The 18,020-nt window shown below is 40.8% G+C and overlaps 1 protein-coding gene and 1 long non-coding RNA gene across 2 annotated transcripts in view; one reads left to right on the top strand and one right to left on the bottom strand.

The window, feature by feature from the left end:
• The first annotated feature begins 2,242 nt into the window (after positions 1 to 2,242).
• Positions 2,243 to 8,332, top strand: LOC119908912 (terminal nucleotidyltransferase 5A-like). Its single transcript, XM_038726832.1, has 2 exons — positions 2,243 to 3,346; positions 4,413 to 8,332. The coding sequence occupies exons 1-2, from the start codon at positions 2,921 to 2,923 to the stop codon at positions 5,226 to 5,228; spliced, it is 1,242 nt and encodes a 413-aa protein (XP_038582760.1). The 5' UTR covers positions 2,243 to 2,920; the 3' UTR covers positions 5,229 to 8,332.
• A 2,608-nt stretch (positions 8,333 to 10,940) lies between these two features.
• Positions 10,941 to 18,020, bottom strand: part of LOC119909534 — a 41,349-nt gene continuing 34,269 nt past the window's right edge. The window contains exon 3 of the long non-coding RNA XR_005445471.1: positions 10,941 to 11,405. This is a non-coding gene — a long non-coding RNA (uncharacterized LOC119909534). The remainder of the gene's footprint in view (positions 11,406 to 18,020) is intronic.

Genomic DNA, 18,020 nt, shown 5'->3' with positions numbered 1-18,020 from the left:
TCTCTTAATGAACTTCCACCTGTAGGAATGGTGAAAAACGGGATGGAAAAGAGGATGAGCAAAAAAAAGAGGAAGAGAGGCATAGGATGAACACTGCAAAAACTAAAATCTTGGTAAGATTAATTATCTTAATTGAAAGCAAAATATACTTGTTTTTTGTCCAACAAGATATTATACATATATACAGGCGGCTTTTATGTTAGAGAATTTCACCTGTTTTGAGTTTTTTTGTCCTTGAATAGCAAGTGAAATATTCTTGTTCTGTTGGCAGATAATTTAACTTATTTTAAGTAATATTTCCCCCATTTTAATGCTTTTTTGAGAGCTCAGTTTTTGCAGTGAAGGGAGAGCAAAAGACGGGTGCACAGGTTGAAGTTGGGGACAGACATTCAGCTCACATAGTTCATACTAACACACACACAGAGCAGCATTCACAAAGAAATTGGACAATAATAGTTGCACAAAGAAGAAACTGGGACATAATCACACCAACATTAGCTTTATAGTATACACATTGGCACTCACTTATGACACAATACACGCATGTGAAGACGCACACACACACACACACACACACAATTTGTTTCTATATGTGGCAATCGGTTTGGCAGCCTGACAAGGGGTCTGTCTGAAATCCCCTCGTCAATCCTCTGATGCCGTCAGACACTGCAAACCAAGCCAGTGTCATCCACTTGACAAGTCAGAGGTCAGGTAAGTAGCTGCTTCATGGTAAGCATCCACAGCATTAAGCCTGACATAGAGCCTGTTGGTGAATGGGGAAAGTGGGGAGTGTGACTGACCTGCTGTCTTGACTCTCAACCAACAAAGCTGATTGTCTGTAACTCGGCTTGAATGAAGTTTCAGGTTTTGCATTGCACTGAAATATATTGTCATTTTAATTTGTTCTTATGTTAATTTGTTAATTTGTTCTTAATGTGACCATTGTTTATCACACACTTACAGTTGTTAGCAGCTGCCCACGGGGTCATTGTTTACCAAAACAATACCAAGAAGTAAAAACAGCTCCAACACACTTCTCTGAATGAAAAATGCACCTGACACTTAAATAAGTGTAACTAATTACTTGACCTCTGTGCCTCATGACATCCTGTGAAATTATGCGGTACATGCACAGGAATGTATGTGATATCTTTGCCTATATGGCTCTTAACAGATAAGCTCTTATCAGATACTGAATGTATTCAGCCAAATATACAGATGTCAAAGGTTTTCAAACCATTGTATGTGAAAATGTGGAAGAAGTTTAGTTATTGTGCAGCTCAGTTATCCCATCAAAGTACTCAAATATTTATTATAAATGCTCTGTTTGACAGTTTTTTTTTTGACAGGGCTTTTGTGTGTCTGTGTGAAAGTATGTGTCACTGCAGATACAGGGTAATCTGCAGTAAGCTGGTTTATGGGCTCGTCTGCAGTGACGCAGATATACGTGCCAAGCTCTGCACTGATAGATTCTCCATGACAACTAACCTGCGGAGACTATATGGCCTATACACTACACACTGACATCTTACATCTTACATATCATAAATGGTCGTCACAACCATGCACCAAACACAGATTTGTTTTGATTGTTATTAAATATATATAGCATTAGATACAAGATTGCATTTGCACAAGATTTCTGCAATTTTGCTTCCAAGTTTGTAAAGTAACCAAAGACTGAAGAGGTGCTGCAAAACAAAACGCCTGCAGGGCCAAATGATGATGGGTGAAAAAACACCCCTAGTGGGCGTTGGTTTGATGTGCATTCCCAGCGTCACCTGTGAATGATCAGACTCCTGAGTAACTGTAATATAAGAATGAAATGATTTACAGTCGTAACATTTGTGATGCTGTTATCCAGAGTGAATTATAATAGACTAACTCAACATTCATACACAACACTATAAAATCATAGGAAGACTGTCATTATGCAGTAGCCAAATGATGATGTGATTGTCTCTCCAGGTAAATGCTCATCAGTCTCTCACTTCATTAATTAGTGGACATGTACGGGATGTCTGAGTGATTTTATCCTGCAATGTGAAAGGAGTGCCGAGAAATCGACTCAAAGCGAGATAGGGTTTTGGTTAAGGGTCAGCGTCTCTCTTCTCTTCTCTCGTAACGCCTATTCTCCAGATACGCCTCCGTCTCCGGGCTTGCAGCCACTCAAAGTAACTACGGGAGGCGGCGGCAGCTATTAGTAGGTGGTGGTTGTCAATCAATCCGACCCGCCCTCAACGCTTCTCAAACGGGAAGCACACTGTTCACAACTTCTCCAGCAGCTGTGAAGTGGGACCTATGTGGTATCACGCAGTATCAGCGAGCAGGAGTCGGCCAAAATGTGAGGGGAAAGCAGCCATACACCACTTTCTGATGGTGTGCAGTGGAAAAGTGTAGCAGATCTCAAAACAATGCGTAAAGTTGTTGTTACGCAGCAGGGACGCGCCATATTCTATGCGTAAAAGTGAGCCAACGAGGACAGAAGTGAACCTTCTGCGGTGGGTGAAATGTTTTCTCGGATGCGATGAGCCTTTGGGACGTAAAGAAAAGCTGACACTGTAAGGAACAATCATTTCGAGCTTTACAGTTGATATTCGCTTTCCAGGGTTTGGCGACAGCGCCGGAGCGGAGCGCGCAGCGGAGTAATGCTGGACAGTTACTAAGCCGTCTGGAGAACTCATGATTTGAATTTGTCTGGACTGCAGACTTTATGTAAGAAGTAGGACAAGCATAACACCGCCCAGCTAGCTCTTTCCGTCATGCGTAGAGACGCGTTGCCCAGCATCTTGACGTTATGACAGACATCAGCTTTGAACGTTAAATTCTACAGAAAGTTGCAGCTAGCTGATGCCACAACTCCAGCAGGAGTCAGTGGAAAGTTTTGTCGTTTACATCCTTCTGTCTACCTCTTCTCAACATGGACGAGAGTGTTGAGTCTGCTGCGGCGGACAGCTGCTCGGACGGGGAGAGCATCAACCTCAGCGTGCTCAACTGGGAGCAAGTTCAGCGGCTGGACACCATCCTAACCGGCTCCATTCCCATCCACGGACGGTGGAGCTTTCCCACTCTGGAGGTGAAGCCGCGGGATATCGTGAAGGTGGTCCGGAGCCGCATGGAGGAAAAGCGGATACAAGTCCGGGAGGTGCGACTGAACGGCTCTGCGGCCAGCTACGTCCTGCACGAGGACAGCGGTCTGGGATGGAAGGATCTGGACTTAATATTCTGCGCTGATCTGAAAGGAGAGATGGAGTTTAAAATAGTGAAAGATATAGTTCTGGACTCTCTTCTAGACTTCTTGCCCGAGGGAGTAAATAAAGAAAAGATCACTCCAGTGACCCTAAAGGTAGGCTTGTACTACATGGCGTTATAGCCATATGGCTCATATATAGTATATAGATAATAAGGTTTGCAAAGCACATTTTGACTCCAACTTTTCAAAGTTTAAAATAAAGACCGTGAACATGCTGTAGAATCTTATTTATCCTCTTCATTTTATTTCATTTCTCGCTTAATTACGCATCGCACGTGGCTGAATTTATTTTTATTTTGTGTTTGCAAATCCACTTAAATTAGGCCTACATGTAAACAAAAACAAGGCTGCCCTATATACATCCAACCTGCACAGAGATATAAGCCTTCAAATAGTCAAAAGGTTGGTTTCTATTTCAAAGACGATTCGGTCTAATCCAATTGGGGCCACATTAATAAATCGGCCGTCAGTTACCTGGATACCGACGACTACCCAGGCTACTAATGGCCCACCAACAGATGTGATCAGAAAAACATCATTACTAACAGACCAAATCGAGGTTTTTATCTGCTAATAGCATTAATCAAACTAAGAATGGTTTTTAACATTTTGTAGAAGATCTCCGTGTAAGACCCAATCACTCTTAAACATGGGTCTGATAACATGCTGTAATGGGAGTTTCAGAAGTGTAAGAAGAAAAGGTATGATGCACTGGTGCAAGAACTAACACCACATTAATGTGGTGTGGCAGAAGGAACAGAGAGGAATTATTTAACAGATGCACAGAAGGCAGTAGGACTCTGTGTGGAAATCTGACACATATTCTTTGCCAAAATGTAACTCAAAAAAGTAATTCCTGTTTTATTTGCTCTGATTATGTTGCAGTAACCTCTATAAGTTCAATATAGAAAACATGTAAGTAGGCCTACTGTATGTTGGATCAAATGTTTTTATGATGTAGTTTGTAGTCCCTTCATGCTATACACACAGAACTTAAGAGATGGTTAAAGGTGTATATATATGTTTGTGTATCCAACTATGTCTTGCATTTCTTGATTTCAGTTTTCAGTCATTGACTGAGATACATTAGACTCACTGCATTAGATCAATATCACTAGGATCATTCTTCACACCTAATGCTTCACTTGTGTCTTTTTAGGAGGCCTATGTGCAGAAGATGGTGAAGGTGTGCAATGACTCAGACCGCTGGAGTCTAATCTCCCTCTCCAACAACCGTGGCAAGAACGTGGAGCTGAAGTTTGTGGACTCTCTTCGGCGGCAGTTTGAGTTCAGTGTGGACTCCTTCCAGATCCGCCTGGACTCGCTTCTCCTCTTTTACGAATGCTCAGAGCACCCCATGGCTGCCACTTTCCACCCCACAATTCTTGGGGAGAGCGTCTATGGCGATTTCCCCACTGCCCTCGATCACCTGCGCAAGCGTCTCATCTGCACGAGGAGCCCTGAGGAGATTCGAGGCGGGGGTCTACTTAAATACTGCCACCTGCTGGTGCGTGGTTTCCGTGCAGCTTCTGACAGTGAGATGAAACTGCTGCAGCGCTACATGTGCTCGCGCTTTTTCATAGACTTTTCTGACGTGAGCGAGCAGAGGAGGAAGCTGGAGTCCTATCTGCAGAACCACTTTGTAGACCTGGAGGACAGAAAGTATGACTATCTGGCCACGCTGTATGATGTGGTGCAGGAGAGCACGGTGTGCCTGATGGGCCACGAGAGGCGTCAGACGCTCAGCCTCATCTCTTCGCTGGCACTGCGGGTTCTGGCCGAGCAGAACGCCATCCCCAACGCTGCCAATGTCACCTGCTTCTACCAGCCGGCTCCTTATGTTTCAGATGGCAACTTCAGTAACTATTACGTAGCGCAGGTTCAGCCTGTCTACCCCTGTCCTCCCTCGCCTCCTCAGCATTACCTTTCTCCCCCGCAACATCCCATGTACGCCACGTGGCTGCCCTGTAACTAAACTTTGTGTACCTTCTTGCACTTTTGCGGAACTGGTGGAACTCGTATCCCCTTGAAAGGGATGAATGATGATCTTTTTTGTCTTCTTTGAGATGAGAAATTGAGGGAAATGGAACCAGGATCAAGGCAGTAGGCCAGAGAAAGGCTTTTCTTAGCAGGAGCACACAGGGAGAGATCGTAATGAGAGAGGCTGATCCATCAGTTTTAAGGTTCCATCATCAGCGCTGAGAACGATTTTAGTAGACCAAACCACAGCTCGGCCAACAGCCTGTGAGTTACAGCTCACAGGAACTCACATTTAAAATGATGAACATGCATAATGTCCTCGTCCTCTTCAAATTAAAAACCAAAACTGACTTGCTAAAAGCCACAGCGAGTAATAGAGGACACACATAGCGTGCTGAAGACTGGATTTGTGTCAAACAATGGCAACCTTTCTGACTCCTTTTTACAGACGATGCAAAATGAGGAACTGGATACTGTTTACAAATCCAAAGATCTACTTAATTGATAGTTGATACTCAACTTTATCTGAATTCTGAGGAAAAACAACAACAACGAAACAATGCATGCTTTATTTCTGTACAGGAATAATTTTCTTTAAGTGCCTAGATAAAGCCTAAAGGGAAGAGATATTTTGTGATTCTTTATCGTAGAGAACTCTTGAGTTGTCTGACATTTTCAGTGAATGATAATGAATGTCCTGTGGAACAGATAGTTTACTTACAGTATGCTGAGGTCTCTTACACCGAGGAAGGTTTTGGACCAACTAATTTTTGGCATTGTTTAGTTGAAGATTCTGTTCTTATCTGCAGTCCTGCTGGATGAACGCACATCCTGATTACTAAGAGGAAGTAACAACATAATCTCATTATCTGTAGAGAGAAGGGGTGGTGGAGGTTGGATCAAAAATGCTTACGAGAGTAAAACAGATCAGAAATTTGACATAAATGTACAGAGAAAGAAAGGTTTTGGCAGCAGGAGAGCAAATGAGAGCGAATAACAGCTCTTATCTGCAATTTTGTTGGATTGCAAAATAAGGTAGTCCAGTGAACAGCTTGTTAAAATCACAGAAATGAAATCCAATCATCTGTCATCTGAGATGAAATGCTACATAAAGAAAAGTACTTGAATTTGTAAAGGTTTTGTCCATAAAGCATTTTAAAATGCAATTTCAACACATGCAGTCTTTTATCAAAATCAATTTCAGCTACATGCTCAAGCTTCCTTAAAGGTGCCTTGTGGGGTTTTCTTGTAAAAAAAAAAAAAAGTTATGTTTAAATTTACTTAGTTACTCACCCAAGATACCCATCAGTGTTATCCACACATAGACTTTACTTGGGTGGGCCACCAAAGTATATCTGTCAACCCATTTTAGCGTTTTTTATTTTATTTTTTTATCCGTCCGAGAGAACGATTCCAATCCGCGATTGATTAACTGGTGGAGGATCTCTCCTCGCTCTACCCCCTCTGTGCAGTCTATTGACAATTACTCTGCAGAGAAACTTCTCTGGTATTACATTAGAAGAGCTGCTGGGAAAACAGAAACACGAATTGTGTTTTTTGGGCGACTGCTGACGAAGAAAGTCAACATAGCAGACAGATACAGGGAGAGAGAAACCGAGACGGTCCGGGCGAGGCAAGCCGTGCACGCCCACTCCTACCGCACACACCCTGTGTGTGGTAGGAGTGGGCGTGCACGTGTGGAGAAAAGAAAGAGAACTGAAGGGAAAAGCAAGGTAAGCAGATCTAAGTAGTAAACATTAAAATAAAATGGATAATTAAGGAAAGTTAAAATGGTGATATAAGAAATAACATACTATAAAGAGGGTCCTCATAAAACATTTGATCAAGCATATTTTTACTAAATTTTAAGGTGCATTAGTAAGCTTCTTGTGTGTTACAGTGGAATAGCAGTGAATGATGGCGGGATATAAACCACTGCATGGTTGCACCTGGGCAAGTGAGTCCTCGTATGCACGAAATAATACAAACAAATCGGGGGGGCCCACTTGGAAAAATTATTTCTCCAAAGTGCTACTACTGGTCAAAAAGTCCACAGCTTTAAGTTTCAGTAAATCAGATATGTGTTAATAGACATATATAGATATATTAATTTGATATCAAATATATTAAATTGTCTTTTTTTGCATTGTTTTAAGCAGTTTAATATCATTTTGCCATGCTTTATGCAATGTAAAAAGTGTGTTTTCTTTCAATGGATAAGAGAGAAAGAGAAAACGTTCAAGAGACGTCTACAAATATCTGCAGACCACGCAGTGATACAACAAACCTGTTTATCAGAGGGGTGGGTGGAGCTTGGGTTGTGAATGCAGTGACGAAGCAGCAGAGAAACTTCAGAATGGAGTGAAGTAAAGGCATGCTACTGGTAGAGTCACCTTGCAGAGGAGATTATGTCAAAATAAAAAATTAAGCCAGAGAAGCTCCAAAGTTCAGTGGATATTAGCCAATGTAGATTTCATCTTCTCTTTTATATAAAAAGAGTCAACGTTTGGGATGTGTGGAACTTTGGGCTGCATGAGCAGATGACAGCTGCCAACAATTTATCTCTTCTCAGCATGAGAAAGCACCAAAGAATGAGGAAATGTAGAGTACAGATAAGGACAACCACATTCCTATTTGAATGGCACTAAGACAAGTTGGCTCGTGATCATGAAAATAACAGGTGTACATGTTCAGCTTTACAAGTGCAAGAGACTCAGCATATTCTATCAAACATGATGTCAGATCTCCTATTTTTCTATCAATCTCTATTTTTGTACAGTTTGTGTTTGACCGATGTAGCAGGCAGAGTCAAAGCTGTGTCACTGAGTCTATTTTGTGGTGTGTGTGAATCTGTGTTATTTTGGCTGATGAAGAGCAGTGCAGGTGGACGACATGGTGGCTATGCTGGGATGCAGATTTAACTTGTGTTCACTTTGTGTGTGCTCTGAGCTGTTTCATATGGGTTTCTGTTGCTCTAAAGAGATTTGTTTCACTGTTCTTCATTTTAACTGCCGTCCTGATTGGACACGAAAGTAATGATCTGCTAATTGTGTTCAAGTTGACCAACTTGAGAATTAAAAGCAAAAAAAGACCATCATACAAGAGTTGTTCAGTTCAATTTTTGCTATCTTGCTCATTACACACAGTAATGTGTGACAATAACAATCTGCATGGCATTTCTTAGATGTTTTACCTTACTGAACCTCAGCTTAGCCTCTCTGGCATTTAGATTTAGTGTCCAGACTTTGACAGACAGAGGAAATGTCTTCATCAGGTCAACATCCCAAGGTACCCGTATAATCCCAGCGGGCACAGTGGCTGCTGCCAGCAAGTGACAGCTGAACGTGACGGATTTCCCCTCCAAGAGACATCACAACGGGCGTCAGCAACCGTCATCGCATGGTATGCCAGACTTCATTTGCTGTGAGTGTATTTACAGCAGCAGGTAAATGTCATGTACATGCACAGACCCTACTACCAGCAGAGCCTTGGACTCCAGTGACACATGGTAACTGACTGAGTAGATTGGCTGCAGGTCTGCATCACTTCAATGCCCGGAGGCCTCAGCCTCCAGATGTCACTTTCCCTGCTGACACTGAGCATAAATATTTGACTTAGTTTATCATTCATGATCTCTTTGATATTTTTCTGCCTGTGTCTTTGTTATACTGTCTTTTTTCCCCTCTCTTGTTTATCTTCAATCTTTACCTTATTTCTTTGACAGACACACTGTTTTTAATAAGTTTCTGTGTGCAAGTCCAATGTCTATTGCAACTTGTTTGTCTGTTTTCTCACTATCACCGTGAGTACACAACTTAATGCATCTTTTCCTTCTGTTTTCTTGTCCTCGCTCATTTCCTTTCATCTCTACCTACCTGGACTTCTTGGTGAATTTAAGCAGAGAGATGAGCTACGGACAAGAGAACACGGCCAATGTTATCCCCAGTTAAGAGGGAGAGAGTGGACGCTAAATATAGGCCCCCCTCTCAGCCACTGTAAGGACATTAGCCCATCTGAAGAAAGCTGATTAGCCTCCCTCCATAAACATGTTCTCAGTGCTCTGGTATGGTTACTGCAGAGAGATTTATTAGCTATTGTACTGTAACACATACCTCCCCCATCATCTCCAGTGGTCTTTTAGGTCACTCTCACTGGAAAGGACACAAAAAATTTAGTCCACTTCCTTATCAAGGGCTTAGAGGGAACTGAGAACAAGGGATTGAGGCATTTAGTGTGTTGCACAACAAGCAAAAGAGGTAACCCAAATACACAGGCAGCTCAGGGAGTGTTTTACTATGGTGCTTTTAAGTAATGTAGCGTCTTAACAGGTGGGCTGAGCTGAGGACCTGTGCAGTTAACAGAGAGGGTCAAAGATTTGGAAAAGGGGGAATTGCAATTTTTTAGGTTCTTAATATACTTTTAAAACACTTATCTTGCTTATCTTGAAATAATAACCGGTTCAGTATTCATCCAACCAATATCCTGCCCGTGGAAAAACGTAAACAATGTCCTAGAACTGCACTGCTGTCCAAAGCACAACAGCAACATTTTTGGAATAAAAACAAAACGTCATTCCTCTCATTCCAGCAGGTGGTTCGTGTAGCTCAGCAAAAAATTGAAACAAAGGGAAACAGTTAGCCTGACTCTGGCCAAATGTAAAAAAATCCACCTACCAGCACCTCAAAAGCTCACAAGTTAACACGTAACATCTTGTTTGTCTGTATCTTTAGTATTTTGTGAGTTTTAAAGGTGCTGGTTTGGAGATTTGTTTGGAAACTGGGCAGAACCAGGCTAGCTGTTTCCAGTTTTTATGTTGAGCAACGCTAGAAACCTGCTGGGTCTAGCTTCATATTGACCCCACAAAAAAGGGAGTCTCTTCTCATCTAACTCTTGAACGCTAAAGCGTATTTCCCAAATGTCAAAAAATTGCTTTAAGAAGTTGTAACCCACAGTGAGTGTCATCATTCACTCAGTGTTTTGGGACTGAGGCAGAAAATTGGGAAAGCCCACATCTGTTTTAAAAATTCAGAGACATGGACCGCCTTCAAAGATCAGACGTATGTTTGAAGAAATACCACAGACATGACTTTAAGAAGAGCCATCAATGAAATATAAATACAATATATTCCTTTGTGATTTATCTTGTCCAAGAAGAGATGACAGATTTATTCACTACAGGTTTAGTTATTTCTTATATCACCACACTGGTTTGTTTTAGCTTTCCAGGCACTGATTCAGATTGGTGAGGCAGATAGATAAAAGCTATGATCAACATCCATATTGTGCAGAAGGATCTGATGAGTAAAATTAAAACGTCTGTTAAAATTCCCAGAGGATATGATTTTCTAAAAGAAATAATAGTCATATTTGGGCCACCATGATAAGCCTCCATAATCTAACATCAGACAGATAAGGCCTGAGATCTGAAGGAGTTGTCGTGCGAAAAACAAGTGGGCTAAAGTGCAAGAGTGGATCACAAAGGATGCTCTGTCATTTATTGTGTATTCGCTTTATTGAGTTTGTCTTTTAAATAGAATGGCAATAATCAAATTAATTAGCTAGTTTTTGCAATATTCCTTCAGTGTAATGTATTTTTTTATATTACTGAAGTAGTCATCTAGTGTTTTAATAAATAGAACTCTAACTTTCTCACTCTTATGCTCTAAGGCTGTGTGTGGGTATTTTCACAGGCAAATGTCAGATGGAGTCACTTCACTGTTGCCAACTTTAATGGATTTAAGCTTCACAACATCAAGAAATGAATAACAACAAACGGCCGGTTAGAAGCTTGTAAAACACTGGAATTATGGGTGCAGCACGAACAAGAGGTTTCAATTTCTGTAGAAGTACATGAAGACATTTTAATTTAGTTTAACTCATTTAAGTGCAGCTTTTAACAAATACAAAACACAAAAACACAATAGAATAATAGCATGTTTTAGTAGGCAAATAAAATCAATAACAGAAAGGTATTACCCATAATACCTGTGCTTTTTGAACCACAGAGTGACACAGAAATTAATAGCACTTGAAGATGTGTATCTAGACATGCAAACACACACACAGCCACACACTCGGGTCCAGCGGGGTTATGTTGGATACGAGCCAGTTGGAGGAGCAGCAGGGCCAATCCAGAGTCCATCCAGCTCAGCCCAGCCAGGGTCAGAGGCCACTGAGTAAATCAAACAACAGCAAGACGAGACTGTGAGAAACAACGATGTGTGTCTGTCTGTGTGTGAAAGACATGGAGTGAGATGGACAGGGGGAAAAAAAGAGTGTGTGTGTGTGCGTGGGCATGCATGTCCACATTTGTGTATTTGTGCTGTCTGTGTATTTGAGTGTCTAGTTTTCAGTGTGAAACAGTTGTGGATGATGGTGCTTTTAAAGATCATGAATAGCAGCTGTAAGCAAAACTTAATCCTCTTGGTTTTTAGGCAACAAAATGATAATAATTCATACTTGTGGAGCAAACCAATCAACCAGAGAGTTTTCAGTGATATCAGATGCCAAACAACTGGCTGGCTGTAGCAATAAATCAGATTCATCCCTAATCTTAAGTGTTTATGCATAAATAATTTGGCCAGCTGGATCAGGACCGGCGCTGGAATACAGATTGGCTTGTTGCAGTGCAGAAACCAGCCGCTGACCTTAGAGAGACATACAGCACAATAACTAGACTACAGGCCTGTTAATAATGTGTGAATAAATCACACTTCAATTTAAAAATTGGAGAGCATCTATCTCTATGAGCCTATCTACACCAAACTTTCTTATTTAAAAGTTTTTTTTCCCCCGCAGCTGTTTCAATTTCTACAGTTTGATAATCAAAATAAAGTTGTCAGGTATCCCAGATAGAGAAACCTCCGTGACACTTACATGAAGAGGAGGAAGGAGGATTAATCCACAAAGAGTGGACAGGCAGGAGGAAAGCCAAAAAAGCAGTGGAAGCATTTGATCTCACTGGCTTTCCTTGAGAAATGAGAAACTGAGCACCATAGGTATTATAAGGTGACCATTATAAACTGTAAGCTTTGTATTAAATGCCATTTATCACATATAATAAACACATGCATATGATAAACACAGTTACACTATGTTCAATCTAGTCATGAAAACCTGTGAAATGAAGCTCAGCATGTATACTCAGTACAATAACATTGGCGCCACCCATAGGAAATGTGATTGTACATATTTATATTTTCTCGTTTCTACACAGTGTTGGAAACTTGAAATAACAAGCCCATCTCCAGTGTGTAGAGTTAAACGTGGGTTTATTGTAGTAAAAACGTTTTATTTACATACCAATACAATTCATTATGTTTTGATTATTCCACCGCTACTGTCATTCCTGACAACCATAAATCGATCATCGTGTGATCGGTCAAACTATACTTAGGTACGATGATATTTTGACTTAACCGCTAACGTTAGCATGCTAACATGCTCACAATGACAATGACCACCTTTTCCACCTCCACACATATTCAATATTAAAACAATAGTGTATTCTACACTTCAACACTTCTAGAGAAATAACACAGAAATGTGACATCACAAATAAGACATCATCTTGACATGAGTGAAAAGTGTATGTGCGTAAGACAAAAGAGAATTAACATCAACATAACACAGGTTTGTGTAGTACTGTAACACATAATGACCTTCAGAGCCTTCGGAGTTGCAGCCTCCTCACAAGGGCCCCTTTGTATTTATAAATCTAGTCTTCTACACTTATCAGGCCCTTCTTACCCAGGCCTCCTATGTTTATAAATCTTAGTTTACTCTTAGCGAGCCTGACTCCAGTTACTATTAACTTTATGTGAGAATCCAACAAGGCCTCATTGTCTCTCGTTAGGGTGTCGAAGTAATTTTGAATCATGGTTGTCACCCTAACTTCTCCTCCAGCCAATTAGCAACATTGTTTTACTGGCTGGGTTTGTGTGTCTTTGCACAATGTGAGGTGTGTGTGTTGTTGTGAAGTCCGAAGTCTGTGTCTTCGTACAGAAATGTGAAGGCCACAGCGAAGCTGAGCAAGAAAGCTGCACCTTAAGGTTCAGAGTATCTTTAAATAAACATTATTCTAATAAACATGTTGATCATTATCCTAATAAAACTAGGCATATAAAATATTCACACATCACGGCAACGTGAAAATATTCAACAATATCGCAGCTGTGAATGTTAGTACACCATTAACAAATGGTCATGGGCTTCTCACTCTCTAATAAGCCATGTAAAGCATGAGAAAATTATTAACCATTAATAAAGTCATTCATTAAACTCTTTAGGGCTGCCTAATAAAAAGCAGAAGGGCTTAACATCAATAACAAAGCCATTACAAAGGTTAATATATGGTTCTTACAATAATTCAACAGGTCTGCAGTTGTAAAGAGCTAGCTAAAAAGACTAATCAACTTTCGTGCTTGAGGATGTCACGGATTGGGGCGCTGAGTGCAGACTGGGGCGAGGACCCAGACAATGGCAAGGCGAGGAGGTTGCAGTTCAAAAATGTTTATTAATTCAAAAAACTAACTTAAACAGGCTTACAAGGAGCTCGAGGCAAAGTCCAACAAAGACAAACACGGCAAAGGCGATCCGAAACACAGGGAATAATCCAGAACAAGGAAGACAAAGGAACAGGCAGGAACACTCAACTTTAGACGCAAGGACGTGACAAAGACTGGAGAGACAAGCAGGCATACATGTACACAGGGACTAACGAGCGGGGCGGGAGCAACACAGGTGAGCGGGATCAGGGCTAACGAGGCAGAGACAGAGAGACAAGCAGGCAGGCAGAGAGACAGGGGGAAACAGAGGGAACACTAGACAAGCAGACATGGGGCAGAGTGAATAACCAAGAAGACAGAAACACACACAAGTTACAAAGAACCAGAACCTAAACGAGAACACAGAACTAGAACACAGAGTACAGAGGAGACCAAATCACAATAATACAAACAAGGACCAGGAATGAATACCAAAACATGAACTAAGGACATGGAATTAAACTCAGACTCCCAAACAAGACACACAGACAGGATCATGACAGAGAAGGACAAATGGCAGCTACAACATTGTTCTCTTCAATAGCTTCTTACTAATTAAAAAAGCATTAGTAAATGGGTTTATTTACCATTAATAAAGTCATTAGTTAAAATGTTTTAACTCTACATAAAGGTTAGAAAGTGGTACCAGTTTTTAAATCAGACTATGCTTGACTGCTCAGAGATAGTCTTTTTTACTACTAGCCATGAGAAGCTGGTCACCTCTCTCCTGCAAAATAACATCTGGTACATTGCTCTCTAACAGACACACACACACACACACACACACACACACAAGAAAAGTGAAGCCAAGAAAAGACAGCGTACTGAAAGTAAAAAGATGGGACAAACCCTTAAATTGTCACATTCTGTGTTGAAGCATTACAGGCGTTTAAGTGCATGATGACTTTTAAAGATTTTGGCTACATAACAAGCCGCTAAGAGTGCAAAGACTCAGCAATAATACTCACTTTAAATATTCAAGCCAGATAAAATTCATGCATTTAACATCATCATTTCCATAAATGTGATAAGAACAAACTGAAAAACTTTTGCTGTTATCAGTGCAGTCAGTGTTGATTATGCCATATGATTTGTCTTGGCACAGAGTCCAGCCATTAAAACAACACTTTAGAAAATAATGCTTTCTTTGGAGCTTTTTTGAGTGTCTGGCTGCTGCACACCAGGGTCTCAAATGCATGTGTTTATAAAAAGTAAATGTGCTTGTAATCGTAGAAAACCAAAGAAAAATGAGCACATTTTGCTTATCCTTACCTCTCAGCGGCTAGGTTTATGTTAGGACTCGGATTCAGGATTGAATGTAGGATCAGAATTAGGATTGAGGCTTGAAGCTAATATAGTGAAAGCCCTCACAAGTATAAGTATTCAAAGATGTGTGCTTTTGTGTATGTATAAGTGTGAGTGATAAGTGTGGGTAAATATATTATACACATCTGCCTGTTTCAACCAAGAAGGTACTGAAAAGCTGTGATGGATTTGCCCCAGATGGTGAGTCGGCAGAAATAAAGAGAGAGCAAGCCTGAGAAAATATCACTTATGTACGTGGGTACACACTGTGTGTGTGTGTGTGTGTGTGTGTTTACAAATACTGGTGATTTAAAAAGGCAAACTACTTACTGTAAAATAAATATTAAATAAATTTACATAATTTATGAATCATAAAGGGCATTTTAAGAGCTTTATTAAATGTAAAATGGTTTTCTAAAATGATTCATGAATGAGTTCATAGGTTTAGCATTTTATCATTATGCTGCACGTTACCTATAAGCAACTATAGTCTAAAACACTGACTTGCACTTTCCTTCTTCAATGAAATAACGGTAATCTGTAATAGGCATTTATTTTCAGCATGGGTGCCCTTCATTTGGAGCTAAATCTAAATCACCAAGGTGCTAATTTGTGTGGGTTTCTGTTTGTGAAGTGTGTATCACTGCATGAATGTCAGTCTGTGGCTCTGTATGCATTTACGGCACAGAAACACCAGTTGTGCACTCACATCCTGGTAAAAGCATTATTGCTTTCCTCTCGTCTCCGTCTCCTGCTAACATGCCTGTTCTTACCTTGGGCTGTAATGATAGTCATTATCACATTGTAATAACAAACACACCTGCCAGCTCGCTGCTCATGCCAAAAACACACCTGTATGTGGTTAAGTATAGCTTTGTCGCTATATGGGGAAACGGAAAGTTATAACTGGCCTCAAGAAATGACTGTGCGTATGTGGGCATGTTTAGTATTCGGCTTTGTACTATCATATATCATCAGATCTATATCTGTACGGCATTGACAATTTATATGTTATCACTTCCTGAAGGCTCTCTGAAAATGAAATGCTTTTCCTTCTTCATAGTGGAAAGAGGGGGAAATGTTTTAGTGGCGGTATTCTGTGTGATGAAAGACTCTTGTGTAATCAATCACAGAAACTGTCTTAGTCACAACCGCTTGTCTCCAAACAGCAACCCGGGTGAATGTTTTGAGGAGTTATGCATTATTAGTGCTGCTGGTCAGAAAAACACAAGCACATTGTGCTAAGTCTGCAGACTTTGGGTTTGTTGGTTCCAGTGTCACAGCAATGTTCCTGGCCAGATAAAACCAAAACAAACTTATCCAAAGCTACACCATTTGACACAGCTTCTTATTTCACATCAAATTCTAGCTGCTGCAGCAAGATGATAGCAATATTATTAATACAGACAGAAACAAACTGCCAGCCACCTATAATAGGGCACATTTACTCATGTTCAGTATAAGTTAATCCAAGAAGTGCTTTGCAATTAACCAGAGACATGTACATATACTTGACAAGCACATTTTAGGGACCTTAAATAAAACCAAAGATGTTATCATGCTAACCTATCTCAACATGTGTTTATGTAATGTAAAAGGCCTTAGATGGATGTTTGACCCTCATCAAAGAAGTCCAGCTGGCCTTCATTCTCTTAGTTTGGATCCAGCTGTGTAAATTACTTATCTTATATGGAGTTACTTTTGTGTCTTTATTATGCAACCAAGAAAAAAAGGTTTAATAGCAAAACTATCCACACTTTTGTAATTATCCACATTTGTAATTAAAAATTGTTTACAAATCCAAAAGTTTTGTAAATCCAAAATGTTGTATGTACAGTGTGTACGTCCCATAACTGCAGTGTTGGGCAAGCTTCTGCCACTACATATCAAAGTTTCCTCTTCACTAGAGGAAGAGGTGTCCAGGCTGGACCCTGATCCTTCTCATTAGAGGTGATACAATAACTATCACAATAGAAAGTAAACTCAGTCGCGGGTTTCTTTATTCCCCTGCAGCAAAGTCGCAGACATCAGCCCAAGGAAGCGCTTCTGCTGGCTGCACATACAGGGCCGTGTGTGGCGGTGGCGTCACTTACTGATCCTTCAGAAATGCTTGGGAAAATGTAGCGTGCGTGGAAGCTACCGCGCTACTCTGTCAATAAAAGTGTTTCGTAACTGAAAAGCTATTTGACTCAGAATACAGCGACACTACCACAAAGCTACTGAGAAATGTAGTTAAACTAGTAAGGGCGCTACTTGTAGCGACGCTACTGCCAAACCCTGCATAACTTCATGAATAGACATACATCAAAATCTAAACAGAAGGTAGCCCAACCAGAAACCCAGAAACCCACAAACGAAAATTCGCTTGACTGCAGTCAAAAAGCAATCTGCATGCACCAGCTCAAACATGGCTTTCTTGCTATTATTAAGTCGGCACTGATTTTCTTTTCTCCCATTCTGTCTTCTCAATGGACTAACTGTGGATGTAAACAAGCTGTCACTCCCATCGGGACTGGCCAATAGACGTGTCTTTCGTAGGTCCCACCCACAAGATTTCAGCTCAACATTTTGGATTTGCAAAACTTTCAGATTTGTAAACAAAACTTTGTAGGACTGCTTTGAAACAACATACTGGCAGATGTTTTGTGCTGTGCGTTCATCAAGGACGACATCACCTGGTCTAGGCAAGCAGACTCACCAGTAAAATATACCCAAAAGTGCCTATTCTTCTTGAGGATAACTTCTATAGTTGGACAATTGAGAGCATTCCCGATTGTAAGGCTCTCCAGAGGGTGGTGAAGACAGCAGAGTGCATCATCAGCTGCCATCTTCCTTCAGGCAAGGCATCTACCACACGATGCCTTGGGAAAACATTATAAAAAACCACAACCACCCAGGCTGGTAGACGTTACCGGAGCATCACGCTCTGCCAGACT

This window comes from Micropterus salmoides, unplaced genomic scaffold (assembly GCF_014851395.1).
Source record: "Micropterus salmoides isolate LMB-PRFRI ecotype aquatic unplaced genomic scaffold, ASM1485139v1 Ms_hic_scaffold_18, whole genome shotgun sequence".
Classification (NCBI taxonomy): Eukaryota; Metazoa; Chordata; class Actinopteri; order Centrarchiformes; family Centrarchidae; genus Micropterus; species Micropterus salmoides.
The sequence above is the reverse complement of the archived record's forward strand: the minus strand, read 5'-3'. Positions and strand labels throughout refer to the sequence as shown.

Excerpts from the sequence above, each read along its gene's own strand:
- LOC119908912 (XM_038726832.1), top strand. The coding sequence starts at position 2,921 with ATGGACGAGAGTGTTGAGTCTGCTGCGGCGGACAGCTGCTCGGACGGG. Across the intron at positions 3,347-4,412 it reads TCACTCCAGTGACCCTAAAG|GAGGCCTATGTGCAGAAGAT; the intron begins GTAGGCTTGTAC and ends GTGTCTTTTTAG.